At 55.6% G+C, this 27,929-nt stretch overlaps 3 protein-coding genes and 1 long non-coding RNA gene across 17 annotated transcripts in view; 2 read left to right on the top strand and 2 right to left on the bottom strand.

Annotated features, from left to right (window-relative positions):
* The window catches only part of ADD1 (adducin 1), an 86,729-nt gene extending 84,809 nt beyond the window's left edge, over nucleotides 1-1,920 (top strand). For 6 of the 7 annotated variants that reach the window (XM_072803774.1, XM_072803773.1, XM_072803772.1 and 3 more), the window contains one exon: nucleotides 50-1,920. In XM_072803774.1, coding sequence (XP_072659875.1) covers nucleotides 50-417 — 368 coding nt within the window. In that variant the 3' untranslated portion in view covers nucleotides 418-1,920. The remainder of the gene's footprint in view (nucleotides 1-49) is intronic. The other variant, XM_072803777.1, reaches the window with a different exon arrangement.
* MFSD10 (major facilitator superfamily domain containing 10) lies at nucleotides 1,776-6,552 on the bottom strand. 7 transcript variants are annotated; one of them, XM_072803804.1, is made up of 13 exons: nucleotides 5,706-6,283; nucleotides 5,520-5,616; nucleotides 5,209-5,312; nucleotides 4,715-4,873; nucleotides 4,471-4,632; nucleotides 4,094-4,202; nucleotides 3,881-3,992; nucleotides 3,600-3,708; nucleotides 3,411-3,501; nucleotides 3,236-3,283; nucleotides 3,066-3,155; nucleotides 2,462-2,617; nucleotides 1,776-2,039 (listed from the first exon to the last, which is right to left on the bottom strand). In XM_072803804.1, exons 1-13 carry the CDS (start codon nucleotides 5,955-5,957, stop codon nucleotides 2,035-2,037), a joined length of 1,494 nt encoding a protein of 497 aa, XP_072659905.1. In that variant the 5' UTR covers nucleotides 5,958-6,283; the 3' UTR covers nucleotides 1,776-2,034. The 7 variants fall into 7 exon arrangements, with proteins under 7 accessions (XP_072659905.1, XP_072659912.1, XP_072659909.1 ...); XM_072803802.1 differs by lacking the exon at nucleotides 1,776-2,039 and adding an exon at nucleotides 6,405-6,552 and having other exon boundaries at nucleotides 2,087-2,617; nucleotides 5,706-5,899; XM_072803809.1 differs by lacking the exon at nucleotides 1,776-2,039 and adding an exon at nucleotides 6,405-6,551 and having other exon boundaries at nucleotides 2,568-2,942; nucleotides 5,706-5,899.
* Nucleotides 6,502-14,513, top strand: LOC140620052 (uncharacterized). Of its 2 annotated transcripts, XR_012019785.1 has the most exons (3): nucleotides 6,533-7,185; nucleotides 7,754-11,118; nucleotides 13,160-14,513. It is a non-coding gene; the product is annotated as an uncharacterized lncRNA (long non-coding RNA). The 2 variants fall into 2 exon arrangements; XR_012019784.1 differs by lacking the exon at nucleotides 13,160-14,513 and having other exon boundaries at nucleotides 6,502-7,185; nucleotides 7,754-8,167.
* NOP14 (NOP14 nucleolar protein) lies at nucleotides 7,978-27,632 on the bottom strand. Its single transcript, XM_072803767.1, has 18 exons — nucleotides 27,285-27,632; nucleotides 24,045-24,179; nucleotides 23,424-23,565; nucleotides 22,599-22,741; nucleotides 21,975-22,109; nucleotides 21,113-21,235; nucleotides 20,214-20,345; nucleotides 19,148-19,415; nucleotides 18,106-18,236; nucleotides 17,528-17,613; nucleotides 16,402-16,537; nucleotides 14,000-14,101; nucleotides 13,409-13,562; nucleotides 11,835-11,994; nucleotides 10,099-10,246; nucleotides 8,606-8,733; nucleotides 8,317-8,472; nucleotides 7,978-8,138 (listed from the first exon to the last, which is right to left on the bottom strand). The coding sequence occupies exons 1-18, from the start codon at nucleotides 27,477-27,479 to the stop codon at nucleotides 8,039-8,041; spliced, it is 2,574 nt and encodes an 857-aa protein (XP_072659868.1). The 5' UTR covers nucleotides 27,480-27,632; the 3' UTR covers nucleotides 7,978-8,038.
* Between the last annotated feature and the right edge of the window lie 297 nt (nucleotides 27,633-27,929).

The raw sequence follows: 27,929 nt of genomic DNA, 5'->3' as shown, positions 1-27,929 counted from the left end.
CCTGTCCCACTGCACTCTTCAGCCCTGTCTCTCGCCCCCTGCCCACCAGACCTGCCACAGGAGCCCATTTCCGGAGAGGACAGTGATGCTGCCACCTTCAAGCCAACTCTCCCCGACCTGTCCCCTGATGAGCCTTCAGAAGTGCTCGGCTTCCCCACCTTGGAGGAGGAGGAAGAGGAGGGGGAGGCACTCAGTGAAGCCCGCGAGCCTCCCAGCCCCACTGGTTCCCCCGTGGCGGCCAGCCCTGAGCCAGCCTCAGCCCAGGTGGCCGAAGAGGCTGCCTCTCCAGCTGCCGAGGAGGGGGCTGCCGTGGACCCTGGCAGCGATGGATCTCCGGGCAAGTCCCCTTCCAAAAAGAAGAAGAAATTCCGCACCCCCTCCTTTCTGAAGAAGAGCAAGAAGAGGAGTGACTCCTGAAGGCCCGTCCTGCACACACCAATGCCACCAGACTGTCCCCGATTGTGTCTCATGTTCTGTCTTCTTGTGTAACGGAATGCAAACAGCCCGTCCCTCCACATAGCTAGTGCTCCCCTCACGGCGTGACCAAATCCCCACGTAGACCGGTGCTAACCTCCTGGGCGTGTGCGGCGGGTGCTGGGAGAGACGAGCCTCCACGGCCCCTCAGCGTCCACCGTGCCCTTCTGGGACCTGCACCTCAGGGGCCGGGCTCTCCCCCGGGGCCGCACGTCCTGCTTCTGGCTGGACACTTGGAGGCCCTGCTCGCCCTGGCCTTGCCCTCCCTCCTGTTGTGCAGTACCCCATGCTGTGTGTGTGCTAGGCTCCCCTTCATCCCCAGGCCTCAGGTGACCGAATCAGACTGGGAGCTTCCTGCTGGCATTACCTGCTCTGTGATCTCACTTTGTTCGCAGCTAGAGCCTCAGTCTTGGGAAAGCACTCCGTGCCTGCCAGCAGTCCAGGGTATCCTGATGGCCTTTGAGAAGCGAGTTCGGGCTGAGCCGGGGACCTAGCAGCAAAGGGCTGGGTATACCTGACATGCCTTGTGCATGGTCTGATTGGCCTGAGGCCGGAAACAAAGGTAAGGGGCCCCCAGTTTCTCACTCACTGGGGTCTCTAGATTTCTCCTGTCATGGGGAAGATACATTAAGAGGGGGAAGAGTCCTTTCTAGAATTTTCTTTCAGATTTGCAATTCATCCTACATCTTTGACCATGAACATGAATTGGCCACTTTTTGCTTTAGTTTTCTCCCTATAGCCTGCCACGGAGTGCAGCAAAATGCACTTCACTGATTTGGGCGGGGGCTTGGAACTGAGAAGGGATCTCCTCTTTAACTCAGCCTGAAAAGATCTCCTGGTTTTGGGAAAGGGTAGCTCAAGGTAGAAGGGGACCCAGTGGTCTCTCCCCAACTTCTTACACTAGTCATTCATGGAGCCATGCCTGGCTCTCCTTGTTGGATGTCGTAAATTTCCACTGAGATTCCTAAAAAATCACGTGAAGCTGCTTAGTGGGAACTAGTGGGTGACCCATTCCAGGGGCCACCTGGTGCCAGCCTGACCAGGCACTGGCAAGCCTCCTCCTCGCACGTGGGGAGGGGCCCCTGGTGGACCTGGTGCCAGACCTGGGCCCCACGCTCCTGCCCCCAAGCAGGACCTGAGGCTGGCTGCATGGCGCTGACCGCTGCTTTAAGCTTTCTGGCGACGCTCTTCTCTGGTGTATCATGTTGTTGCCACGGTGGTGTTCAGGTTCTCTGCCCTCGCCCTGTCCTCCAGTTAACCATGGACTGTAGCCCTTCCTTTTGTCCCACATATGCAATGACTTTCATTTCACTTTTGTAGTTTATTTTAACTCTTTGTATCACAACATGAAGTTTAGTCGCATATATGGACACAGGCTTGGGAGGACGGGTCCTGTGTCCTTCACTGTAACATGTTTTACTCACAAATAAAATTCTTTAAGCAGTTTCCTTGTCTAAACTGGGAAAGTAGTTTTGCATCTTAATTCCTTTTCTTTGCTCCTTTAAGGTAGGACTCCCAGAAATTTGCCTTGAGTCCCAAAAAGGATCCCCAGGTGTCTTTTTAAGCTTTGAGAGAGAGGGAGGGAGAGCAAGTGAGCAAGCACACTGGTGGTGGGGGGGGGGGGGCAGAGGGATAGGGAATCTCCAGCAGACTGGACATCTCCAGACCCACCCCCACCCCAGTGCAGATCCCGATGCAGGGCTCAATCCCACGACCCTGAAATCACAACCTGAGCTGAAATCCAGTCAGACATTCAACTGACTGTGTCACCGAGGTGGACCCATCCCCGCTCTGCACCAAGTGTTTATTTCTTGATCAAACACTGCTGCTTTGCACCAGGGAGGACCCTGCAGCCCAGAACTGCCCTTCTCAGGCAAGGGCAGGACTTGTGATGGCGAGAGCCTGGCACAGGGGCCCCTCCTCCCCGGTCTGCCCCTGTGTTGCCTCATGTATGCTGAGCCCAGCCATGGAGGGCCCTGTGTCCCACCCTTTCTGTCATCCTCCTCCTGCAGAATGGCAGCAGATACAGGAAGAGCCTGGTGGCCCCTGGGGTCAGGGGTGGCAAGGTACAGCAGTGTACTGGAGAAAGGCACTGGATATAAAATAGCTGCTTTATTTTGCCATCCAGTGGTCTGGCTGACACCTGTGTTACCGAGAGAAAAGCCCCCAGAAAGCTTGGAAGGTTCTGGAGTCACTGCTCCCAGCCCAACCAGCAGGGCTGTGCACGTCTGCACGTAGGGAGGGGCTAGGAGTGTCTCAGGGACCCTGGGGCTGGGCCAGGGGGGAGAGGGGCGCAGGGAGGGGGCCCAGGGCCTCCTGTCCCCCAGCTCTGGGCAGGCAGGGCTGGCTCAGCTACTCGGCCTTGAGTGTGTGGGCTGGAGGCCTCAGCTTCCTCAGGAGCAGGAAGGGGAGCAGGAAGAGGCCAGAGCACACGGTAAAGCAGACCCTGGCCCCCGCCAGCCAGTACACTGCAGAGATCCAGAGAGATGGCCTGAGCGGTCAATGGGCCCAGCCTGGGCCCACAGCCCCCAGGCCCGGCCCCACCCCCTGGGGCACATGCCTGCCCAGAAGTGCTGTCCCAGGGCCCTCACCTGAGGCAGCCACCATGGGTCCCACCGCCCTGGCCAGGGCGCCCAGGCTTCGCAGTGTGCCCATGATTGTGCCTTTCTGCCCGGCTGAGCCTTTGGGGGAGAAGGGAGGCCATCAGGCTCCTGCTGCCTCCTCCCACCCAGGGGCCTCGGGCAAGGGGAGGGCTTCTCACCATAGTCAGCAACCACGGAGGATAGGCAGGGCACCACCACGGCGGCAGCTGGCGGGGACACCCAAGAGGTGGAAGTCAGCCCACAGGAGACGCCAGGGGGGGCCGTGACCCTGGACGCCTGGCCCCTGGCTCCCACTTGTGTCCACCCTGGCCCTCTCACCAGGTGCCCACTCACCGAAGGAGTAGAGCAGCAGCCCCAAGCCCAGCACGGGCAGTGTGAGCCCCCAGCCGATGAGGAGGAAGGCGGGCACGAGCAGCAGGATGGCCTGCAGATGGGCGCAGCAGGGTCAGGACCCACCCCCACGCTTTCCAGTGGAACCTGGGACTCGGCCTGCCCCCCGCCTCTCCCGGGGGAGCTTTGTACCCGCTTCACAGCTGTGATCTCCCCACCAGGGCTGATCCTCCGTGCGTAGGCCCCCTGCACAGCAGCCATGCTGAGGCCGATGGAGAAGAACATCTTCCCCTGCTGCAGGCTGGGAGTGGGGGAGCCGTGAGGGCTTCAGTTCTGCTGAAGCCAGGGAGCCCCGGTGACAGCTGGGTCCCTGCAGTCCACAGGGGGTGGGAGGGGCAGGACAGGGAGACGGTGGGGGATGGCCCCCCGGAGGCGGGGGAGTCAAGTCCTTCAAGGGGCCTCGGCAGCCCTACCTGCTGAACTGGAAGCGCTGGTGGGCAAGGAAGCTGAGCGTGTACTCCAGGCCCGAGAACAGGAAGAGGTAGAGGAAGTACACCAGGCCCAGGCGGCGCAGGCTCCAGAGTCCTGGCAGGCAGTGGAGGTTGGTTGTCAGGGGTCCACAGCCCAGACGATGGCAACTAGAGGGAGCCACAACCCCACCCTCGTGAAGGGGGGTGACTCCTTACTGTCTCCAGCAGGTGTGTCCTGACTGTGAGTCACGGCTGAGAATCGGAGCAGGGCCAGGGGGCTGAGCAGGTCAGCAGCAGCTCGGAACCCGGGGGTGATGGAGGGTGCCTGGGATGGGGGCGGGACTGGAAAGGCCTGCCAGGTGGCCTGGGAGGGGCAGGACCTCCCGCCCTGGGCTCCAGTCCACCTGCCAGGCCTTCCTGGCAGGGGCCTCGGGAGGCTCTGTGGCCCTGAGCCTCTGCACACCAGGAGAAGAACAGCCCAGCCTCCCCTGGCATCTGGGACTGGTGCATACGATGGGTATCCCCGCGTGCCCACATGACCCAGCCCCCAGCCCTAGGACCCGACAGTGGTTTCTTCCTGGGTCCCACCTTACCCGCTTCTCTGGAAGCAGCGTCTCTGGCAGGAAGCAGAACATGAACAACAGGTTGGAGACCGCGAAGAGCAGGGCAAGCCAGGGCACTGTCTCCGAGGGCAGTGAGGCACCAAGCATGGGGCCCAGTGTGAAGCCCAGCGAGAAGGCCACCCCAATGACTGCCTGGGAAGAGGGCCACCTGAGCTAGGCAGGAAGGCCCCAGCCAAGGAACCCCCAACCGCTCATCCCCACCTCCTGCACGCACCATGCCTCGGCTGCGCGCGGAAGGTGAGCTCAGGTCAGCGATGATGGCTGTGGAGAGGCTGACGTTCCCCTTGCTGATGCCCCCAATCACCCTTGAAGCCAGGAAGGCTGCGAAGCTCCTCGAGGTGGCCCACACGGCATACGACACGACCAGACCTGTCTGCCTCGGGGAAGCATCCATGGGGTGGGTGGGTATGGTCACTTGAAGCTGGGAGGGGCCCAGAATGGGGCCAAAAAACCCAGGTAACACCTTTGGGGCACTGCCCTGTTCTGGAGCGCCCAGGGTCCCTACTGTCCCCATAGGTGGCAGGAGCAGCTCTGGGAAAGCCTGGCTTAGCCACAGAAGCCACCTGCACCTCAAGCACCACACCCACACACACCACACCACACCCAGGCTTGGGGCAACGAGGGGCTAGCAGCCAACCCCCTTTCTCCCCAGAGGGCTGCCAGGTGGGCGAGAGAACTGCACATTCCCACGTCTTGGGTGCCACATACCAGGGACAGCAGCATCGTGGGGCGCCTCCCCAAGCAGTCAGAGACTGCCCCCGTGAGTGGTGCCAGGAGGAACTGCAGGAAGGAGAAGACGGAGCCAATCAGACCTGTGAGAAATAGACATTCTGGTCACCACGACAGTCTGTTCCCAAAAGTCTGATCACTTGGGGTGGGCCCTGCACTCCCCAGCCGGCTGGGGCGCCCTGACAGCGAGTGGATACAGCACTTGGGTAGGGAGCAGACAGCACCCAGGAGCAGGAGGACCGGAGCCCAGGCAGGATCACAGGGGCCCCACACGGGGCTGGGGGCCGTACCTCCAAACAGGACGCTGTTGTACCTCTTCTCTGCTGGCATCCTGATGGCTGCTGCAAACCAGTCCACACCTCGCTGCCACGAGCCATAGAGGGGGTCCTGGGGAACATGGAGGTGTGATAGGGTTTGGGGGCAGTGGGCAGCCATCCTGGGAGTCCCGAGGCCTCTGGACCCGGGGGAGGTCTCACGTGGGCACGACTGTGGCTCTCCAGCAGTCCTGGCAGCAGGGGCAGTAGCAGAGTGAAGGCCAGAAGGTCCAGCAGGAGGCCGAGGAAGACCACAGTGATCACGCGGGTGTCCTGAGGCGTCTGCTGGTGGATGGGGGGGCGCGGGGTGCAGCTGCCTCCGGCTCCCCAGCCCATGACGGCTGCTGGGATCCCGCCTGGCCAACGTGGGGGCAAGTCTTCATGGAGCCATCTCTGGTCCCCAGCACCCACCATGCCCCCAAGCAGCCAGCGGCCAGCAAGCACCCTCACGGGAGCGCCCTCTCCCCAACACAGGGGTCCCTCTGTGCGCCCCCGCCCCGACCCCGGGCAGCAGGAAACCAGGCTGCGGACTTGCGCAAAGAAACCGCAGCCACTGATGCCAACCGTCCCAGGAGGCCGGATGGGGGCATCGCGGCCCCGGGGCACCTTCCCACCCCACGGCCCCGTGCGGAGCGGGCAGGGAAACTGAGGCCCGCGCGGAGGTTGGCCCCGGCGGGGGTGCGGGCGCCTGCGCCTCGAACACCCCGGGATCCAGTCCCCCGGCCCCGACCTGCCCCGCCGGAAACCTCCCCCTGCCCCGCCCGGGCCCCCGGCCCCCGCCCCCCGGCCCCCGCCCGGCTCCCTCCTGGGCGGGGCGGTGGCGCGCGCACTGCACGCGGGGCAGCCCCGCCCTGCACTTGCCGCGGTCGCGCGCTCGGGGCGGACAGACGGACACGGACACACGGACGGAGACGGACGCGGAATGGCCCGCCGGGCCCGGGGGCGGGGCGCCCGCTGACCACGCCCCGCCCCGGAAGTGGGGACGGCGTCCGCTTCCCCTTCCGGCCGGCGCGCCCGGGGCCGCGGGGTGCTGCTCGCGGGGTGCTGCTCGCGGGATGCCGCTCCCGGGGTGCCCTCCGCCCGCCCCCCGTGTCCTCCCCGCTCTGTAGCAACGACTTCCTTCGGCGCCTTCGCCGCCTCCGTCTGCACCCCGGACCTGGCTGCCGGGGTTCCTGCGACCCTGCCGACCCGGAGGTCACGGCAAGCCTGGGGAAGCTGGCTCGGCTTCCAAGTGCGTGTGTCCCCCGCCCACCCCTTGTCCCCTGGGCCCTCACACACCGCACTAAAACCCTGAAGATCATAGTCACGCTGCCGGAGAGCCGAGGAGTCCACCCTCGCCCACAAGGTAACCGCTGTCACCGAAGGACCTTCGGGCCGCTCTTCCTTCCGGCTGAGCCTCTCCCTCTTCAGCGGCCTGTGGGTTACCCTGAGGCGCTACCTTCCCATCTGGGATGGTGGAGGACGGAGGACTCCAGACTGCGGGGAGCTGCCCAGGGCGCACCGCCTTCTCCACAAGCCATCCTGCGTACTCCCTTCTGCAAGGCGGGGAGGCAGGGCTTCCAGGAGCCGCTCCACAGATACTCACATTTCCAAGAACTACGTCTGGAGTGGGCTTGGGGAAAGGCCCAGCGTGGGCAGAGTGGTATGTTCTGGTGATACGGGATCCAAACGGGGGCTTTATGGGCTAGTTGTGGGCACATCCCGTCCTCGTGGACCTGACACCCCAGCATCTGACTTGGTCCCACTTGGTCCCACTTGGTCGTTGGGCAAGAGTCCAGGACCAGGGACTTGGGTGAATTAAAGTAGCAAGAGCTCAAAAAAAAAAAAAAAAAAAAAAAAAAAAAGGTAGCAAGAGCTGTGTAAGGGAGGCCAGGCCTCACTGGATGAGCTGAACCCGCCTGGGGCGTGGGTGTGACAGGACCTTCCGACCTGTGGAGCCGCACACCTGGCAGGCATGGCTCTGGCGTCTTACTCAAGACCCAAGGCTGCTGTGGGCAAGCTCAGCTTCAGCCCCAATTCCCCGCAGGTACACTCTGGCCCCATACTCTGCATTCCCACACCCCCCAACTTGTCCAAAATCAAGCTCCCCATTCTCCCCACCACGCAGTCAGGTCACCCTCTCCTGGCCCCCACATCCATTCTGGCTCATCCTCAAGTCTCTGTGGTCACTGCTGTGGCTGGCAGTGACCCCAGCAACTGGCTTCTTGCAGGGCTGCTCGGCGTACCATGTGCTGTGTGACATTGGCTCCCACCACCAGCCCGAGCCCCGCGTTGCCTGTGTCACCTGCCGAGCAGAGGAGACTCGAGTGCCTCATGAGACGTCACTGTGACAGAACAGGTCCTTGCTCTCAGTCCCAAACATGGGGATTAACGGGGTGTGTCTGCACATGATGGAGCACACTGGGGCCAGTGGGGCCAGGGAAGAGACCAGGTGCACAGGACGGCAGCCTTTATTAACAGGGCTCGGCATCTTCCTGCCTCATCTGTGAAACTACTTATTTTTTGAACTTTTTCCTCTTCAGAGCCTTCCATTCACCTTCCTGAGTGGCCAGACTGTTAAAAAGCTGTTTCACTTTTCGCTTTCTTTCCGCATCCCTTAAAAAAAATAAATCATTTTTACATTAGGTTTTGCAGGATGTTTTGTCCTTTTCCCCACATGACCCACTGGCAGCTCATGTCCACACGGGCCAGGGCACTCACAGCAGGGAACACAGCAGTGACTACCTGGGCCCGGAAGTCACCCTAGGGACACCTGCCACCACTGCCCGCTCACCGTTCCAAGGTCTCCGAGAGTTGCATCCGTGCCAGGAACTGGTTGTCCCTGCGGATCTCCCGGACTGCTCCTTTAAATTCACGCTTGTGTTTGTGGATCAGTCTTTTTCTTTCCTGTTCCTCCTTGCTGCTTCCCTGCTTCCTTCCAAACTCGAGGCTGGAGGGGTGGGGAGCCAGTGTCAGGGGGCCAGCCCACCTGCCTCCCCCTGCTGTCTGCCTCCCAAAGGCTATCCCTCCCCCTGCCCCCACCCACCCCACACTGGGCCCCTTGCAGTGGGGCTGGCACGCACACTTTGACCAGCCGGGGGGTGAAGAGCCTCAGTGGCACGGGCTTGCTCTTCTCACAGACCAGCGGCCGGCAGCGCTGGCTCTGCTTTCCCATGTTGGTCAGCGTGCTCAACGTGCTCTGGCACAGCTCCTGAAACGCGGAGGGGAGCGGAGACACTGAGGCTGGAAGAGGCACGCCTTGGAGAGCAGACAGACTCGCCCACTGCCTCGCCCCTCTGGGCCCATGGCCGCCTCTGCTTACAGGGGTGTGGCCACGAGGGAGCCCCAGCGGTTCGTCAACAGGTGGGGGGGCCTGTGCACTGCAGGATGGCTCACACTTTTGGGGGCAGTACAGACCTGCTGACGCCCTTCTAGAAGGCTCCTGGGGCACTGAGGAGTAGAAACAGCCAGTGCTTCAGCATCTAGCGCATAGTGGAATTGCCTTTCCCAGAGAAACTTGTCACGATGGGCATGAATGACTCCCCTTCACGGACACACATGGGAGCCTATCCTGTACCTGGGGCGGCCAGGAGTGCAGGGGCAGCCCACAGGGAGCTGTGCTATGGGCACGGAGCAAGACCTGATGGTCTGACCAACAGAACCAGAGGTTTAAGGCACCTCCATCATGGCTGTGGCTCCCAGAAGAAACAATTGGCTGGGCTTCTGAGAAACTTTCTAGAAGCCAACCTGCTGACGGTTCTGTTCTTTTCCCTCATGTAAGTGTATCCTGGAACTCAAGCTTGCTTGCATCACAGGCATAGCCACCTGCACCCCTTGCCCAGACGTTTGCCTCTGAGGGCCAGAGCCCGGTCTCCAAGGGGACTACATGGAGAGCATGGCCAGCTCGGCCCACCTGTGGTCCAGGAACACCATCACGGCCCCTCCACCAGCCCAAATCCCGCGGGACCCTTACTCCTGAGGAAAGTAAGGAAAGGAGACATGACTTTAGGGATAGCATTCTGGGCAGCGGGAAGGGCAAGTGTAAAGTGTCCAGATGAGGGGGTCAGAGCAGGCTGGGGAGCATGCCAGGTCGTCTGGCCTCATGCATCCCAGTCCTGCCTTGGCCTTGTGTCCCAATAGCACCGACACCCCCTCTGGCAGAAGACAGGGTAGGGAGGGGGCATACAGGGAAGGCCCTGGATGTTAGCGTCGGAACAAGTAAAAGATGTGCCAGGGAACGGAGGGAGCCCAAGACAACTGTTTAACAAACACATGGGAGTTTCAGGCCAAACTTAGAACATCCTTTAATTGTTCCTATCACCTTGTGAAGGACAGTGGGACTGTCCTCAGAAAATCTGTGAGGCCCAGGGGGGACGTGGATCTGGAGCTGCCGCCCTGGCTGCAGGCACAGAGCTGTGGAGCGGCTCTTACACTGAAGAGCCGGAGTCCATCCAAGAGAACGGTTATTTGGGCTCGGTTGTCCCACCACCATAACTTCTAGAGCTGCGACCTCAAGGCGAGAAGGCCCACTAACCTGATCCCCATTTCTGGAAGGAGCTCCGGGGTCAGGACTCACCTGGAGTTCCGGGGGGTGAGTGCGGTTGGCCAGGTGCTCCGTCAGCAGGGCCCTGAGTGGCCTCATGATGTCATGGAAGGCGGGCAGTGAGCTGTACAGTAGCACACAGTGCTTCACCAGAGCCACACACACTGCCAAGCAGGATAGTCTGCAAGAGGGTGACACCCAGGGTAAGGGCCGGGAGCAGGAAGGAGACCAGCTCCTTCAGTCACTGCTGGAGCCAATCATCTTGGCTAACATGCAGTGCTGAGAAACCCAACACCGTGTTTCAGGAAGCTAAGCATCTGCCCACGCGCAGTGCCCACAATGGCCAATGGCTCATAGTATCAGGCGTGCAAAGTGCCCCGTATCCTGGGTAGAGAGGGCCGCTGTGCAAAACACAGCAACAACCTGAAAACAGTGGCTCCAACTTAAGTTTTTAAATTACTATTTGCAAAATCAAGCAGACATATCTTGAAAAATAATGCACACATCCTGGGAAAGTTTTTTTTTTTTTTCATGGCCCGGATCAGACATTCCCACAGAAGACACAAAGATGGCCAGCAGCACTGGTTTCTAGAGGAATACAAATTAAAACCGTGTCGAGTTAACACTTCATACCCCTCAGAAATTCTGTTAAAAAAACAAGAAATAAATGCTGATGAGGACATGGAAGATGCAGGACCCCTGTGCACCGCTGACAGCATCTAAGGTAATATAGTGCACGGAAAAGCTTCTGAGTATATACCCTAAGGATGAAAAGAAGGGCCTTGAAGAGATGCCTGCACCCCCATGTTCACAGCAGCTAAGACACAGGAGCACCCATGTGTCCATGGACAGATGGACAGACAAAATATAGTCTATCCGTATGATGGAACGTTATTCAGCCGTAAACAGGAAGGATGCTCGGACACCTGCTAGAATGGGGTGAACCTGGAAGACGCTGTGTTATGAAGTGAAATATGCCAGCCACGGAAGGACGGAGACTGTGTGACCCCACTTCTAGGAGGCCCCAGAGAAGACAGATCCTCCAGACTGAAGGTATGTGGGGGACCAGGGGCTGGGGAGTGAGCACGTGTCAGGTATACAATCTGTCTTACAAGTGAGGACTTCTGGGGATGAATGGTGGTGTTGGCTGTTCCAGGGTGTAAATGTACTGAAAACCACTAACTGGTCTCTTAAGAATGATTAAGATGGTAAACCTTCTGTTGTGTCTTCTGCTACAACCAGAGAATATTTCAAGTCATCCATAATTTAAAAAAATCAGAGAACAAAGGGATTTCTGACAAACAGCCCCAGCCCTCCTGTGGACTGAATGTGTGTCCCCCAAATTCACGTGCTAAAACCGAATTCCTAGCAGGACAGTGTCTGGAGGGGAGTCCTCCAATCCTTGAACAAGGCTGTGCTTCCTCGCACTTAGGTCCACTTAGGTCCCTCACAGCCTCCAGAGATCTTGTAATCTCAATGAACTTTCCCTCCTTGGTTAATTCCCATGCTTTAGTCTTTTTGATGCTGTTATAAATAAAATTTTAAAATTTCCTTTAAAACTGTTCACCGTGTATAAAAATGCAAGTTTTTGCTGACTTTGTACTTGGTTACTTCACTGTAGTAATTTATTAGATCTAACAGCTTTTTGTAGTCTTGAGGATCTCCCACATATAACATCTACCATCTGCAACAGTGACTCTGGTGTGTCCAGCTCCAGGCTGGCCGGATACTGAGCCCGCTCCCCTAGGTGCTGCAGGCCCTATACCTACCTGGTGTGGTTGGCCTCTGTCTTAGTCTGGGCCTTCAGTCCACTTGCCCAGCGGAGGGACAGGCCTGTCCTCTGCCATGTGGCTGTGTCCTCTTCATCAGAAACCAAGAGCAGTTCTGAGTTCTTCCCAGATGCTCTGAAAGGGTGCACCAGAGTGTAACCTGAAGTCCCAGCAAGACAAAGACAGAGGTGGCCTCTGAGCATCATGGGCTCACAGGTCAGGCTCTGCATGGTGAGGCAGTTAGAAGGCTCACTGCTGACACACGCATCCTATTTTTAATACACAGAAGTGGGGTTCCAGCTTCTGTAGGGGTGACTGAGGGCACAGGGTCAGGTGCCTGACCTCGTGAGGGAGACAGGCAGTAGCCAACACCCGTGAGACAAAAGAGAACAAGACGGAGGTGGCACAGTTAACCCAGTCAGAGATGGCCTATCCCAGAAGACGGTGGATGCCAGCAGAGAGGACTTAACCCTGTCACCACCCAGAAGAGCAACCGAGGCAGCAGGCAGGGCTGGCCAGGCACAGTCTGCTCCGGGCACAGCAAAGCCAGTGGTGGCAGGGTGGAGGGAGAGGGACACAGGGCCAACACCCGGCGAGCCCACTGCCTGCCACTTGCAGCCTCCAGGGCTTTCTGCTGCAGCACTTGGCCTTGAGCTACGACCATTTCTGACAGGTCCTCAGGGTATGACCGCACCTCTCCAAACCTACTCCCTGCCGCCCTGGCCCTAGCACACAGCCGCATTGGCACAGGGGTCAGTGAGTTGGGGCGCATCAGCTGCGTGCAGGAGGGTCTGCTATGAGGTCTCAAGAGAAGTAGGACAGACAGTGTGCTTAGGTTCCTGAATGGAAGAGCTGCCAGGGCTGAAGTCCCCGCCCCTGCCCAGATCCACACGATGTACGATTAGGGCAGGAAAAGTGATCCTATGGACACAAAACAGCAAGGGGCGGAGACCAAGCGGTGCCCAGACAACCCGAGAGGGAAGAAGTGAGTGTGTCTGCACCGCGAGTGCTGCTAGAGGGAGGCAGGGGACCTAAGACCTGCGGGACAGTCTAGAAGATTGACAGATGCTGGAACTCCTCCTCATTACAATGTTGCTTCTGACGGTCACTCCTTCCAAATTTCCCAGCGCTCTAGAAACTACACAGACAGGACCGTACACTAGAAACACAATACGGCCACTCTAAGTGTAAATGTTCTTATATGAGAGAGTAATAAAAGATAGGTCTTAATGATGTATTCATTTAACCCAAGATGTAAAACTGTTATTTCAACATATTATCACTTCAATCTAAACAAACTGAGAAGTTTTACATGTTTCTGACAGTAAGCAGTGGACATCTGGGGGACAAGGCACCAATGGCACTGGTCGCGTGGTGGATGGACCAGCAGGACCCGGCTCTCTCCTGGGCGGCATCCACACAGCTGCAGAGGACAGGAAGGCTGCTACTCTGGCCGGTGGGGCTTCAGATATCTTGTCTAACTTCCCCACGTTCACGCTCTCCACACAAGTACCAACAACTTGTAAACACGCAGGGAAAATATACGCTTGGAGAAGCTCTGTTGAACCACTCACCTTGGCCATGCTTGTTTGGAGTTGCAATGTAAAGGATCCCAAGGAGGAAATTCACGAGCTCAGGTATGAACCTCCGAGACAGAGACACATAGTCCAGGAACATGCAGCACACGAACAGGCCCTTCACCACGTCGTGCAGAGACAGGACGGGACACTGGCATTGGGAGCACGGGCTGCGGTCAGCAGTCAGGAACAACATCCTCAAAGGCTGCACTGGCTTCCTGACTGAGCTATGGCCCCATGCGGCAGTGTGGTCCAGTGGGCATAAACCAGGTCAAGAGCCTGGGTTGGCCCTAGCATCCTGCCTTTCTGAGGAGACCCACTGCATTGCAAGTGCCACTGAGCGTGCACCAGTCAGATGCCAGACTTTTGAAGCGGATGGCAACAGAGACCCACACCAGACTTACTTGCTGTCACCACTGACCTGAAGGGCTCTTTTTGGTATCAACCCCTCCCCAACCTTACCTGGGGCCACTTCTGGGTTATCTTCCCAGACCCGCTTTGATGAGGCCTTCCCGTGCTTGGCCCCAGATAGTGACACCCCCCAGGCTCGCTCAGCTGCGCCAGCCACACACACAGGGAAGGACATACCTTGGTGAGCAGCTGGCTCATGCACACCAGCGCAGGCGTTGTGACAGGGTGCCAGAAATCAGAGGTTGGAAATAACATCCCAGCAATTTTCAAATAAATGAGCTAGAAAGGGAACGTCACCACACAGATTAGAGATATGAAATATAAAATCTGGCCTAGAGCAGCCCTGGTGGCTCAAAGGTTTAGAGCAGTCTTCAGCTTAGGGCATGATCCTGGAGACCCGGGATCAAGTCCCACATCGGGCTCCCTGCATGGAGCCTGCTTCTGTTTCTGCCTGTGTCTCTGCCTCTCTCTCTCTCTGTGTGTGTCTGTCATGAATAAATAAAATCTTAAAAAAAACAACAACAAAAAAACCAAAACAGGGCAGCTCCGGTTTAGTGCCACCTGCAGCCCAGGGCGTGATCCTGGAGACCCTGGATCGAGTCCCACGTCGGGCTCTCTGCATGGAGCCTGTGTCTCCCTCTGCCTGTGTCTCTGCCTCTCTCTCTCTGTCTCTGTCTCTCTGTGTCTCTATGAATGAATAAATAAAATCTTAAAAAAAAAACAAACAAAAAACATGGCCTAACGAAGGGCCCAGGAGCAAACCCGCTGTAGGCCCTCATGGGGAAAGGCTGTAGACTTGAACACACCCCACCTCCATGGCGGCCTGGTGGCCCAAGCGCCTCCCCGGCCACCTGCGGGCACACGCCGGGCATGGCCAAGCTCTCTCCACCACACCGCACCCACACCAGACTTCATCCGAGCACCCGCTAAGCCCTGAGGAGCCCCCCAACAGCCTGACAGGAACAGGCAGAGGACACAGCAAGACCTACTCGCCAAAACAAATTCCTCTGATACATGAGAACATCCTTGGCTCGGCTCACGATGAGAGAAATGCAGGCTTATAAGGCTATGTCACAGACCACTACTTTTTTTCTCAAATGAGTAAAGAAAAGCTGGGTACTTGGGTGAGGCTGTGGCAAGGCTGTGGCATGGGGAGGGGCAGGAGAAGCCGTGCGGACAAGCGTCGGAAACAGGAAGAACATGCTCCCTCCATGGACACACTGAGTCCGTAGTGTGAGCGACAACTCCGGCCTGCACCCCTGGGACTGAACTGCAAATGCGGCTGCAGGCAGCGGAAGGTTACCCCGGAGATGATGGGCTTAGAAGCCAACAACCACTGGCCCTTACTTTTCAGGGATGACCCAGGCCAGGTGCACTCACAGGCCGCCCATCCAGAAGGCACCACAGGGGCTGGTTCTCAGAGCAGAATAGCGGCCCTGCACCCCGGCTCTGTAGGATCTGCAGGCCCTCCAACTTGTCTGAAGGCACAGAAATCCCCCCTGAACTCCCAAAACTGGACCACTTTGAAAATGTCATGTGGGAGACCTCACGTCCTCCTTCCTGCTCCTGGCAGGGGGTCTAGCACCAACCTGCTGGGAGGGCCTTCCACAGAGCCCTCCATGCCACCCTGTGATCCCAGAGAACACTAGGCCTGGGGAGGCAGAGGAGAGGATGGCCCGCCTGGTTCCCGGCTTGCTCCTCCTCACTCTGCCCGTCACGGACCGCATGTGTCCACTGAAAGGGCAGTGTTGACAGTGATGGTTCCCACATACTGGCTGCTGAGTCCCAGCTGTGAGACGGCTGTGTGACATGTTAACTCCTGAATCCTCATGGCAGGTCTCCAGGGCAAGAGGCGACCACTGCCTCTGATGATAGATAAGGCAAGAGGCCAGGACCACGTGGGTCCTCGGGGGGCTGGGATGGGCCCTGCTGCACGGTCTTGCACCAGCACACCATGGGAAAACAGGCCACTACAGCGGTTAAATAGGGGAGTGTCTGCTGAGGGCTGAGGCTTACAAGGAAAGTCACCAGCCACAGCTGAAGGACACTGGTCCGATCCTGCTTTGAGGAGGCCATGAAAACCAGGAACGCAAACCCGGTATTTTTAAGTTTCTGTTAATCACTCCTTCTTATTTCTGCAGAAACCCTAGAACACTGGACAGACTGAGCAAGCACTTCACGGTCACCAACATGGACGAAGTGGCTGTGGCTGCCACAAGCTGCCAGAGCCCTCAGGGGTGCTCAGGTGCCTCAGCAAGTCCGTGGCAGAGCCGTTGTGTGGGCTTGGTCCTCACCAACACACTCATTCTATTTGCCCTAAAGCCTCTTCGCCACTAAGGCCACCCACCACAGCTCCACTCATGGGGAATCAGCCCAGAGCTCCCTCTTTTATGAAACATTTCAGTTACTTGTTGGCAAGTAAACAATTCTTTCCGCCTTGTACCCGTTTGTTCTCCAGCTCAATCTGGAGGCTCTATGGTCTGGCGAACCCACCAAACTGCGTGCCCCTGTACTCAGCCAGCCCTTCTGGGCAGCTGACAGCACTGGCCCCTGGAGCCTGAGACCAAGTCCCTGCTCACCACGTCCAGGCCCGGAAACGCCACCCGGCCTCTGGCCTCAACAGACCCTTCCATCTCATGCATGGCATCTCGTAGGACAAATTTTATGGAGTTGCTTGCAGAGTCAGGAAACATCTGGCAAAGATTATATAATTGCCTGTTGATCAGAAACACAGGTCAGGGGAAATGACTTCAGATAAGGCAATTAGGAAAAAAGGCTCCCAACCTCCCATTCACCATTTTCCCGTTAAATTGTCTACTGAGTGGGCAAGATAGCTTGGAACCCCCTGGATGACTCCACTTCTCTTATGGATCTGGCTGGCCTTCTTGGCAATCAGATAATCTTTCTAATAGTGTTTGTTTTATATCAATCCTAAGAAGCCGTAACTTTTCTGCAGCAATAGTAGAAGCCTAATGCCGCAAGGAGCACATTCTACGTGCCAGAGTCAGCAGACGGTTCCAACGTGCCATCCGCAAGAACTCACTGGTCCTTCAAAAGCACTGCTGTGCTGGCAGAAGGTGGCATGGGAATGAGGGGTGTGCAATATGTGGCTGGCCACAGGGAGGCCCCTATGAGTCCTGGTGCTCACTAACCCTCCCTTCACCACACCACCTCCAGCTGACCTGAGGCTGGGAGCCATGCTCCAGTCTCTGCTTTTACAGGGGTTCTGGTGCAGCGAGAGCTCAGCTGCCCCTGGGCAGGGTGGGAACAGGAAGATAGGAGGCACTGCCCTCCCTGACGCTCACAGCATGAGATGTCAGGTTCCACTGAGGCACGGACCTGGAGTGGGCAGGTCTCTGGGCAGTAACAGAACACGGTCTACCATGTACCCCAAACATCTGTCAGCCTGTCCGAGTATAGTTTGAGATTTCATTGTTGAATGAACCAGAAAACAGGCTTCCAAACAGCATGAACAAGTCTGACATGTTCAACTGTCATAAAGTCAACGTATTTGCAGTTAACAGCAGGTCTGTCTCCGGGGTGGCGGAGGGGGGCCATTACCGCTGAAATCACTGTGGCTCGTGTATGCCGTGGTGCCCGTTTACAAGGTCAACTGTGCTAACCCTGAGACATGGTTTTACGACTGCCAATATAAGAGTCACTCAATGCAGCCCCATATTCCAGTCAACCACCATCGTTACTTACACAACCAACTTATCAATTACTCCGAGGTCTGGGGTATCACTTGTAGCCAAATCTCCAACATACTCCAAAAGGAAGCCAAACAGTTTCTGCAGGAACATGGATTGGGAACAGAGTTCAGTGCTGACCCCCAGAATAAAATCACAGGAACACAAGGTGCTGTCTCCCTGTTCTGGCTAAAACAAGTGCACACGCGCCTCAGGGCCACTGCTAGGAACACGCTGACTGCAGGCCGAGGAGGGCTTGGGTACATACTTCTGCAGATGGGCAGACAGCACACAGGTCTTCACATGACCAAGGACGTGGCCAGCACTGCGCCTCATTCATAGGCGGGCAGCGCTTGCTGAGGAGAAAAGGCGCTCCAAGTCATTCATCTCCTTGAAAGTCTGGCTCTGCCATGCATGGGCCAGAGAAGCCACAGGCCCGCCGCCCCCACCTCGGTGTCCCTCCTCTGCTAGGTGAGGGTGACAGCATCTCCTCCTGGGCCTGGGTCACTGCGCGCACCTGGTGACTGGCAGCGTCCGGACACAGACCGCTGCCACCACCACCACCCCCCAACATGCAATGCAACATGTACGTACTTCCAATTTTGCTTTGTTTCCTGCTGCAAGACTTGGATGGTTGCATGTTTTAATTCTCTCCACCACTAATAGCTGCTCTTCCATCGTTTTTCCTGATAATAAAGATTTCAGCTCCTCGTAGGATTCAGGGGCTGTCAGAAATGCAAAACACACTCCACAGTTAACATTCAAAAGGAGAATCACATTTCTGAGAACACAGAGATTAAAAACGAAACAATGGGGTGACAGTAATTCCCCAAGAGACAATTTCACGTGTATTCTACAAACATGTTTCACCTCCCACCATGACCACTGCTGGTAGACCTAATGTATGCTCTGGCATGTCTGGGGGTGAGGTGCAGTGGGACGACTATTTACCAGTGACCACGTAGCACCCGAGGAAGGACTTTACCGCCAGCATGTGGGGAGCAAGGCAGCAGGGTGCTGGTTTCAGTGTTCATGCTGGCTCAGAATGAGTTTGAAGGAACCACCCAGACCCCCACCGCCTGCAGGCCATGTCCAGGGAAGCCAGCCTCTCTTGCTAGTTCATCCTCTGGAAGTGACCGTAAGTCACAGGACAATTTAGGACTGCTTGCTATAACTGGATGATTTTTCTACACACACCAGACAACACAACACACAACGTTCACTGTAAGGTGCCATGTGGTCAAATGAGAGCCCAGGTCTGAACACAGGAAGCCTCACAGGTGACTCCCCAGTCTCCCAGGCCCTTCCCGGCTCTCTGTGGCAGCCACATGGGTTTCCACCACAAAAGGCTGGCCATGGAAAGAGCACAGTACCCTTCAGTGGAAAGGTGTGTGTTGTCCTTGTTCTGCTTTCAGCCCACAAACTGCCTGCAGTCACACAACAAAGGCCGGCTAACACTCTGGCCAGATGCCAGACCATGCCAGTGACAAGCCCTGACGTCGTAGGTGGGCACATGTCCATGTGCCTGGAAGCACACCCTCAGTCTCCACTCTACTGAGGTGGCCCCAGAGAGGCAGACTTATAGCCAGGTCACAGAGATTATCCCAACGCATAAGCAGACCCAGTGTCTGTCTACCTGCAAATGTATAGGGCAGCTCGTTTCTGGCGGCTTCTCGAGCTTTGTGGCCATTGTTGGCCAACCTCTTCTGTGGGGCCAGCCGGGGCTCTGTGTCTGGCCGCCCACAGTCCTCCTCGGTCTCTGTGTCCGAGTCCAGGTCTGAGTGCCCATCTGGGTCACTGCTCTCCTCTAGGTTCTCGTCACTCGGGTCTTCGTGGTGATCTTCCTCACTCTCACCGTCACTGGCTTCCCTGCTCTGCTCTTCCTCCACGCTCATCTTTCCATCCTGGAGAATGGGGGAACCACAGGCCTCACTACCCAGGGGAGCACCCTGAACGACATGGAAATGCTGCACACACCTGGGGCAAAGCCGTGAGTGTGGCATTCACCCACTGACACCAGCTCCGGGCCCGCCTTGCCAATAGGCCAGGGCACAGCTTCCTGATCTTGGGCGCCGGGGCTCCAGGGCTCTAGGCAAAGCTTAGCATCTGCGTGGAGCAGTGGGACCCAAGCTGTGGCAGGCGCCCTGGTGGCCACAGGCACCAGCAGCTGTGTCTGTAGCCTCCCACCACTGGCTCTGGGGCTGGGGAGCAGCAAGTCAGTGGGGGCTTCCCGGTGTCTGGGCCACATCCAGAGGTGGATGACTGCTCTCCTGCCAAATAACCTGGCATTCTGTGAGCACCTGGTTCTTCCCTCAGATCCTCTTCTGCTCAGCGTGCCTGGCCTCCTTCTCTTTCCCCACCCTGAAACAGGGCTGATTCATGCTAAAGAGAGGAGGGTGAAGTCCTCACAGCAAGTTTTAGAAACTCAATTATTTTACTTGCTCCCTCAAAGGCCCTGCCAAGCCTGCAGATAACCACACACTTATGAGCAAAGAGGCTGATGGGAGCACACAAGTACATAGCACAAGGCTGGGGTGCCCTCCTCTAGGTAGCCTGCCTGGCCAGTCCACAGCCACGGTATTGGACCCACCTCGCACTCCCGGATGCAAAGTACATTCCATTCATGATGAACCTCTTCCACACCAGAAACCTTGCTTTGGGATTCACAGAGCAAGCCATCGAGTGAAGGAAAAACCTCTTACCGTGTAAGAAAGCAAGCGCCTGTCGTCTTTGTCCAGAACAAAGTCGTCATTTAGGTCGTCCGCGGACAGGTGCTTCGGTTTTCTACTATCACCGTGCATGTCTTCACCGCGCATCCTCCGAAGCCTCGCAGCCTGTATAGGAATGAAGCACAGCCACCTGTGGTGCTTGTGCCACTGCGCGCCTGTGGCAGGAGGCATGCGCTCCTCCCCTCCCCCAGGCCACACTCGTGAAGGGGCTCTGAACCCGCTTTCCGCCTTCAGCTTCAACCTGGCTGCAGGTACCAGGAGAAGCGCCACATGCGACACTCCCCGCCCCAGAAACAAATGGAAACAAGTATTGCGGCACAAGTGTGTTCTAGCCACCAGGAAGGTAAGCCGGCTGTTCTAAGGTCTTTCTGGCTCAACCATGCAGACTTCATTCCCCACGATGCAGCCATGGAAGAGAGTAGCCACCACAGCAAGGTCTGCATGGCCAAGCCAGGCACTCAAGGATGCTGCCGTGTGTGGACAGGCCATGGGCCCGGAGAAATGGCCAGGTACAGAGCAGTGTGTCAGTGTTTGTCTTTGTTTCAATGTAATGAAACTTTAAAACCCTTTCTTAAGGCACAGGAGAAACGTTGAGAAGACGGTGCCTTGTCTCGTTAGCAGTTGTTTTAAGGTACAGGGATTAGAGCAAACATTTTTTTATTTGGTATTTTTGGGTATCAGCTGCATTTTTCTTGCTTTTATAATAAAAAACAGGCACTTATAGTAAAATAAATATAAACTTTAAATAGAATAAGAAGATCCCTTTGATACAGTAACACATCTCAACCCATCTCAAAGATGGAGAAGGCAGGCCTCAAACATAGATCCCATGGCGCCCCACATCACCATCACGGCCATGGCCACACCCATACCTCCAGCTTCTGGAGCCGCTCCTGCTCCTCCTTTGCCAGTTCCTCTTCCGTCTTCATCCTGTTAGAGGGTTGGGCCTTCATCTCAAAGCCCAGCTCACGAACCATCATGTCATACGCATCAGGCTGGGCAGAAAGAAGAAACTTTTCATTTTTAGTCTTTTTAAAAAACGATCTGTACAGGCAGCTTCCTGCATGTCTGGTAACATCTGGACACCATGAAGGAGGAAGCCAAATCGTACCCAAGTCTGTCCTGAAAGAAAGCCATTCTGATCTGCAGGACACTTAAGGTCACATAGGATTTTTTTGAGAAACTCTTCTCAAAACATACCTGCTTTATCAAAACTAAACACTGCTCATTAGGCATTAAGCCCACAAAACAAGCTGAGGTGAAGGAGACAGGAACAGTGATAGCAACCCCCAAAGGTGAACACCTCACCCCATGACACGGCCACCTGGTAAAATCCTAGGAGCCAGACATGCAGGTGAATGCAGCTTTTCCAATAATTTAGACTAAAAAGAATGTGGTAGGAATCAAGTACTGTTTGGAGAGAAAAATAACTGTATATATGGATGTACAGATGCGTAACAGGAAAATTCAGACACCGCCTGAGGAAGCCCCTCCGCCCCCCAATCTAAGGACTTCTCAACCACAAACAACCATTTCCTTTAATTATCCAGGAGTAGAAACTGAAGTCCCTTTTTGTGTAGCTCTATGTGGACATTACAAGTATCAAGACAGCTACATGAAAAGTTCCCCGTGACACACAGGAGCTGAGAGATAAGGACAGTGGCTGTACAGGTCCGGAGAGATGTTGGCCTCCACCTTTTCCCCAGAGGAAGGTCAAGTCAACTTAATACCCACCTTGGGCTTCTCCTTTTGGTCCCTATTCTCAGGCTTGGGTGTCTTATGAGCCAGCAGGGTCTGGATTTCTTTCCAGTCTTGATCCAGCTTCTCTGTGAGCTCCAGGGCGCCTTCCCGCTGTGCCTGTCTCTCCCTCTGGGGAAAGAGAACAGACATGGCACATGCTACTAGTGCTGAGCCACAAGCGAGCAGCCCCACTCATGTCCAGGCCATGCTCAACGGAGTCAACACTTAATGTATTGGCACAAGAGATACCGTGAGAAATCAGTATCTTAAAAAAAAAATGGAAGCTACAGAATCTCATCACACAGAACTAATTTCCTGCTATAAACCATGCATCTAGAAGCTCCTAGCAGTTTACTGGTAGTAAAAGACCATAAAACACGTCAAAATACAAAAATCAACTAGCTAAAAACACCCCAAGTCCCCCCACCCCCAAACGCAACAGACCATAAGAAGTACACGTGATGAAATTTAAAATACTACTATTCAAAATGAATGCTTCTTTTAAATTTACAGAAAATGTTAAATACAGCCTAAAATTGTACAAGGAAAAAAAAGGCCAAAAGTTGTTTTGATGAGCGTCTCTGGTGATGGAGGCCCCCACTGGGAGCACTAACGCACCTTCTCCTGTTTTGACTTTGCAATGAGCTCTTCAATCAGTTCTTTGCGTGACCTTGGTTTCTCCTCATCCTCGCCTTGCTGCTGCAGGGTCTTCTTATGAAGGAGCCCGCCACCACCTCCAAAATGGGCGGCGGTCAGCTCAGCTGGAGACAAAGAGCAAAAAACACATCTGTGAAGCCAGATGCTGGCACAGTTACCCATTCCTGCAGCACTCACCAACCGTTATCTGAGTACAATCTCAAGAACCAATTCCATATTCAAGAAAAAACTCTCACACACAGTAGCTGTAGGAGACCACAGGAGCAGTAGCACTTGAGAAACACCCAGCTGTATGGGAATGGTAACTGATACTAAATTTAATCTGCTTTGTTACCATCTATAAGGAAGAAACTCAATATTATTCCCGCCCCCCAACTAACACGATTGGTTCCACAGTTATAAAGACTAAGGAACCGTAAACATTGTTAGTACAAACATTCTGCCCAAACTGATCACATGGTGCAGGAGAATGCACAAGAGTCTATGCAGGGGTCAGACAAATCGCTGTTTCTCTGAGCTCCTGGGTAAAGTAAGCTGAAGGGGCAGTTCAAATAAGATAACGGATATGTGAGAATGTTCTCAGCCTGCAGAAGCTGCTGCCTATCCACATACACATTTTCTGAACATTCTCAAGTGAAAAAATACCCAAAGAACCCTGTGTGTGTGTGCAATGACTTGAGAGGTTAATGATCGGTGACACTGGTATCCCACGTCTTCCTGGGTCTCCAGGAAGGACAGGAAGAAAGTAACCAGGAGTAGACTGTCCCCTTGCCCCCCAGCCCTCACCAGATAGCGTTCCTCGTTCCTCAGCGTCACTGTCACTGTCAACAATGTCATTATGCTTTTCAATGTCTGCCAAAGACTGGCCGTAATGAGTTAATTCTTCATCCTCATTGAGGTTGTAGATGCTTTTTTTTTCATGTTGCCGCTGACAGAAGAGGGAGAAAAATCAGTTTCCTAAAATTTCCACGTTCATTTAATGGCAAAGCCCAGTTATTTTCCCACTATTTGTATAATGTGATAACCTAGCCCAAAGCACATAAGATGATTCTGGGTCATCTGAGCAATGATTCAGATATAAACAGAACCCACAGAAGGTAAACGAATCAATGGGCCAGCCAAAGCCACTGGGAAATCATGCCAGTGTTCCACAATCTACTTGCTTTCCACCCAACCGAGCCATGGGTCGCACATTGGTCAATGACTCCCAGGACACATGATTGCATGTGTTCCAGTTAACATACCTTTCCACCCCGCTGGTGGCTAGACAAGGGTAGAGCACTGGCCCACTGGACCTTGGGGGGAGCGCCCACCCAAGTATAGGTGAGCAATGGGGCAACCACCTTCTTGCGCCTGACTTCTGTGTATAACCACAGCCTAAGGCCCTCCTCTCCTTGTCTAGCATACCTGCTGTTCCAAGGCAAACCTCTTCATCATCTTCTCCTCTGGACTCATGCTGCTACTGTATTCCCCAAAGCGCTTATCAGTGAATACGTTAGACTTATCCCTTTCCTTGTATTCCTTCAGTAATGTCTGGGTACGCTGGAAAACAGATCACAGAGACATCTCAGGCTGGTCCTGGCAACTCTGAGCTCTGATGGCTTGGTGATCTCGGTCCCTCAAGAAGAAATGCTTCCACAAGGGGACACACAAGGGCTCCACTGAATTGTAGGATGCCATCGCCACCTGGCCATTCTGTATGCCCTACAGGCCACTGAAACCAACAGTCAAAAAAAGGGCTCATCTACTGGCTGGAAAAACAGATCTCAGTTACAGAGGAAGTGGGGTTGTTACCATACAATGAAGGCAGAGAGGACTGTGTCTGGGGCTTGGGAGGCTCTCTGGAGCGTGCCTCAGGACTTCTGTGTCCAGCACTATAGGTTAGAGAATATCAGAGCAGGATGCCTGGGTGGTTCCATCAGGAAAGCATGTGCCTTGGGCTCAGGTCATGATCCCGGGGTCCAGGGATGGAGTCCTGCATTGGGATCCCTGCTCCAGCAGGGAGTCCACTTCTCCCTCTCCGTCCTCCCCTTCCCCTGCTCACCCTCTCTGTCAAATAAATAAATAAAATCTTAAACAACAACAAAAAAAGAAAATCAAAAGCAATCAGAGCAAAGCCCAACAAAGGAGCACTAAGAAGTGGCTCAGTCATGTAGACACCAGAAGCGCTGTGGTTCTAGCTGAGAGTCAGGGAAACATGAACAAGGAGTTACCACAGAAGCCGAGCACGTCAACAACAACGTGATGACCAATTACAGACATGGACTGTAGCAGAATTGCTTATTTTCTCTGTCACATGATGCCTTTATCTGTACAGTCGATCCTTGCTCCTCCTGGAGTCCAGATCTGCACATTTGTCTACTTGCTAAAGGTTATGTGACCCCAAACCACTGCCCAGGGCACCTTCGTGGTCATTCATATGTGTGGGGCCTAGGAGATACAATCAAGAATGTGATGGCTCGGACTCTGGGGGGCACCTGTAAGAGGGAAATAGCAATAGTACCTCCCGTTGGCTGCTGCTACGGGATCACAAGAGTTTACACAAGGTGGCTCAGGACAAAGCTGGGGACAGGTAGTGTTTGTTGTGTGTTACACACTCAAGTCTGGATTTGGGTCTCAGCTCCCCTACTCCTGACCTAAAGAAAGTTCTGGAATGATTCCTTGTTTTGGTTCCTCATGCATTAATGGGGATAATGCCAGTACTTCCCTCATAAAGGCTGGCTGTGGGGATTCAACAGACGTTTCTTGATAAAACATCTATTCCACTGGAAGGATCCCAGATACATTAACTCTACTTATCTCACCACTTCTGTGAGAAACAAGAAGAGGGAGGCCCAGCCAGCACAGGATGGCACTGGGATCACACCTGTAGTATCACCACGCAGGCGGGTGCTACCCAAAGTGCTGCCACGGATCGGAGAAGACACATGGGACAGCACATTTACTTCTGAGGGCCCGTCACCAGCGAGAAGACTAGGACCATCTTGCCGCCCCATTTGCCCTGACACACACTACATGCTTTAACTGCCCTGCACGACCTGAGTTCCTTCTGGACAGCTCTGAGCTCTCCCACCCCAGGCAGTGCCGCACACTCCGTAACAGGGGACAAGGTACCTCTGTCCCCACCAGTAACATTCTACTCACCCTTCCGAGCTCAAGTGTGACTCCCTCTATGAAAAAGTTCTTGGTTTTCCTGTTATTTGTATTTCCTATTATATATATCACATATGCTTTCTTACTACATATATATATATGTAGGTACATATACGTGTGTGTGTATGTGTATATATATACACACACATACACACACACACTATATACTATATACTATATATCCTGATTGTGAGCCCCCAAAGCACTGGGGACAAGAGGAGGCATCAACACAGGCCTCCAGGCCATTCACCGCAGGCCTTCAGCACAGAGCAGGAGGTATTACAAGTGTGAGCAACTGGCCCTATTTGGGCTGTGGGGCTTGGGAAAGTATCAGAAGTGGTGACTTGTGCTGGCCACCAAAGCATGTGCTGGGATAAGACAGGACCTTTTGGACAAGCTGAGTTGCAAGAGGCAAAGCAAGGACAACAGGTTGTGGCCAGATTGTGGAGTCTGAGAATGACAAGCTGAAAAGTTTAAGAATAATAGCTAGTGTTTAGACAACTTACTATGTGCTAAATATGCCATTTTATTTAATCTTAAATGACCACTAGGGAAAGGAAGGATATCATTATCCTTGCTCTGGATATGAGAAAACACTTAGCTAGTGGAAACAAACATGGTTGCTCTAGAGCCCAGGCCACCCGGTCCCCACACCTGCCTTGGGGTATGCTGTACCGGCCTCATCACCGGCTGCTGAGTCTATCTTGTCAGTTCAAAGATGGCCTGCTTGTTGCAAACTATGGCATCACATAAGTGCAGGCCCTGGAAGGCAGGGGTCAAGTCTTCCCTTACCTTTATCTCCCAGCAGTTGGAGGGAGCTTACAGCTGAAGTTCTCTGGGCGCTTCAGGCTTCTCCTTCAAATCGCATGCAAACCCAGCCCTTAGCTGCGTCCTTGGGAAACGTAGGTCCTTTCTGTGCCCTAACTTTTCCACCTACCTTAATTTTTTCAATAGGGCACTAATGTGCTTTCCTTATAGTAACAACAAATATTGTTAAACCTAAAAACCTGCCTCAGAAGCTGCACATGGAATGCGGAATGCCATCTATACGGAGCCTGAAAGGCACAGAATACTTTGGGGCTGGGAACACACAGGTGGCATTTCAATCTTCCTGCGAGGGACAGGGTGCTGTGCTTGGAAAGAGAGGTGCACTTGTTCTCCTAGCATCTGTGGCATATCCACCTTGCAAAGAAAAAGATGCACCACCCCTAGACCAGAGGCTCCAAGTCCCCTAGAGAACAGGCCATAAACTGCGCGCACAGATGCCAGAAGCACCGAGGGACCGGCGCACAGGGCTGCAGGGCGTCCCCCCCCAGCACACAGGATCGGGGTGACTCACGCTCAGCTCGCGGGAGTCACGACCCACAGGGGTCACGACCCACAGGGGACCCACGGTCCACACGCCCCGTCCTCACCACCGGCCCCGTCCTGACCGGCGAGCACTCTCCAGACCGCCCGCCCGCCCTCGCCGCCCCAGACCCCGGCAGTCCTTACCTTCTGGACGGCCCGCGCTCGCGACACCCCGGGCTGCCCCACGGCGTGGCGCGCCTTCCTGCCCAGGACCGGGAACTTCTGCCGGTTCACCTTCACTTCGAACGGGTTGGGGTTGGGCCTCGCGCGGCCGCTCTGCGCCCCCGCGGGGGCCCCGGAGCCCTTCCGGCGAAACGCCGCCAGCCTCGCCTTCCCCATGGCGAAGCCCCCAGGCCGCGACGCCGGGTCCCTCCGCAAGCGCGTGCGGGAACCCGGGAGCCGCTCCGCCCTCGTCCCGCGAGAACCTGCCGGCGAGAAGTATATGCGACTCGCCAGGAGCCTGCGCGCCTACGGTCGTGCGACTACAACTCCCAGCAGGGCGCGCGCGCCCGACGCGCCGTCGTCTCCTCCCGCCGCACGGCCTTCTGGGAGCGGTAGTGCCCTGCGCGGCGCGGCGCCGCACCCCCCTCAGGGCGCGGCGGCGGGGGGAGCGCTCGGGCGCCCTCTGCTGGGAAGCCGTTGGAGGGAGCCGGCCGCTGTGCTAGTAGGAGGCGGCGGCGGCGGCGGGCAGCCTCGGTCGGGGAGCCCCTCCGGGGGGCGGGGCTCGGCAGACACTCCGGGCGGCCCGGGAGCCGGGCCCTGAGGGGAGAGTTGCCCGCGCCAGGCGCG

Source organism: Canis lupus, chromosome 2 (genome assembly GCF_048164855.1).
Source record: "Canis lupus baileyi chromosome 2, mCanLup2.hap1, whole genome shotgun sequence".
In the NCBI taxonomy this organism is placed as follows: Eukaryota; Metazoa; Chordata; class Mammalia; order Carnivora; family Canidae; genus Canis; species Canis lupus.
The sequence above is the reverse complement of the archived record's forward strand: the minus strand, read 5'-3'. Positions and strand labels throughout refer to the sequence as shown.

Bases quoted from the DNA above. Each gene is read 5' to 3' on its own strand.
- MFSD10 (XM_072803801.1), bottom strand. From the start codon at position 5,957: ATGGTGGGTGCTGGGGACCAGAGATGGCTCCATGAAGACTTGCCCCCA. The intron at 4,633-4,714 runs GTGCGTGCAGGA...CCCTCTTCCCAG, and splicing joins CCGCGCGCAGCCGAGGCATG to GCAGTCATTGGGGTGGCCTT. The intron at 4,203-4,470 runs GTAAGGTGGGAC...CCCCCATCCCAG, and splicing joins CGCTGCTTCCAGAGAAGCGG to GCACCCTCCATCACCCCCGG.
- NOP14 (XM_072803767.1), bottom strand. From the start codon at position 27,479: ATGGGGAAGGCGAGGCTGGCGGCGTTTCGCCGGAAGGGCTCCGGGGCC. The intron at 19,416-20,213 runs GTAAGAGGTTTT...CCCATTCTCCAG, and splicing joins GGCGCTTGCTTTCTTACACG to GATGGAAAGATGAGCGTGGA. The intron at 16,538-17,527 runs GTAAGTAACGAT...TCTGATCAACAG, and splicing joins GTAATTGATAAGTTGGTTGT to GCAATTATATAATCTTTGCC.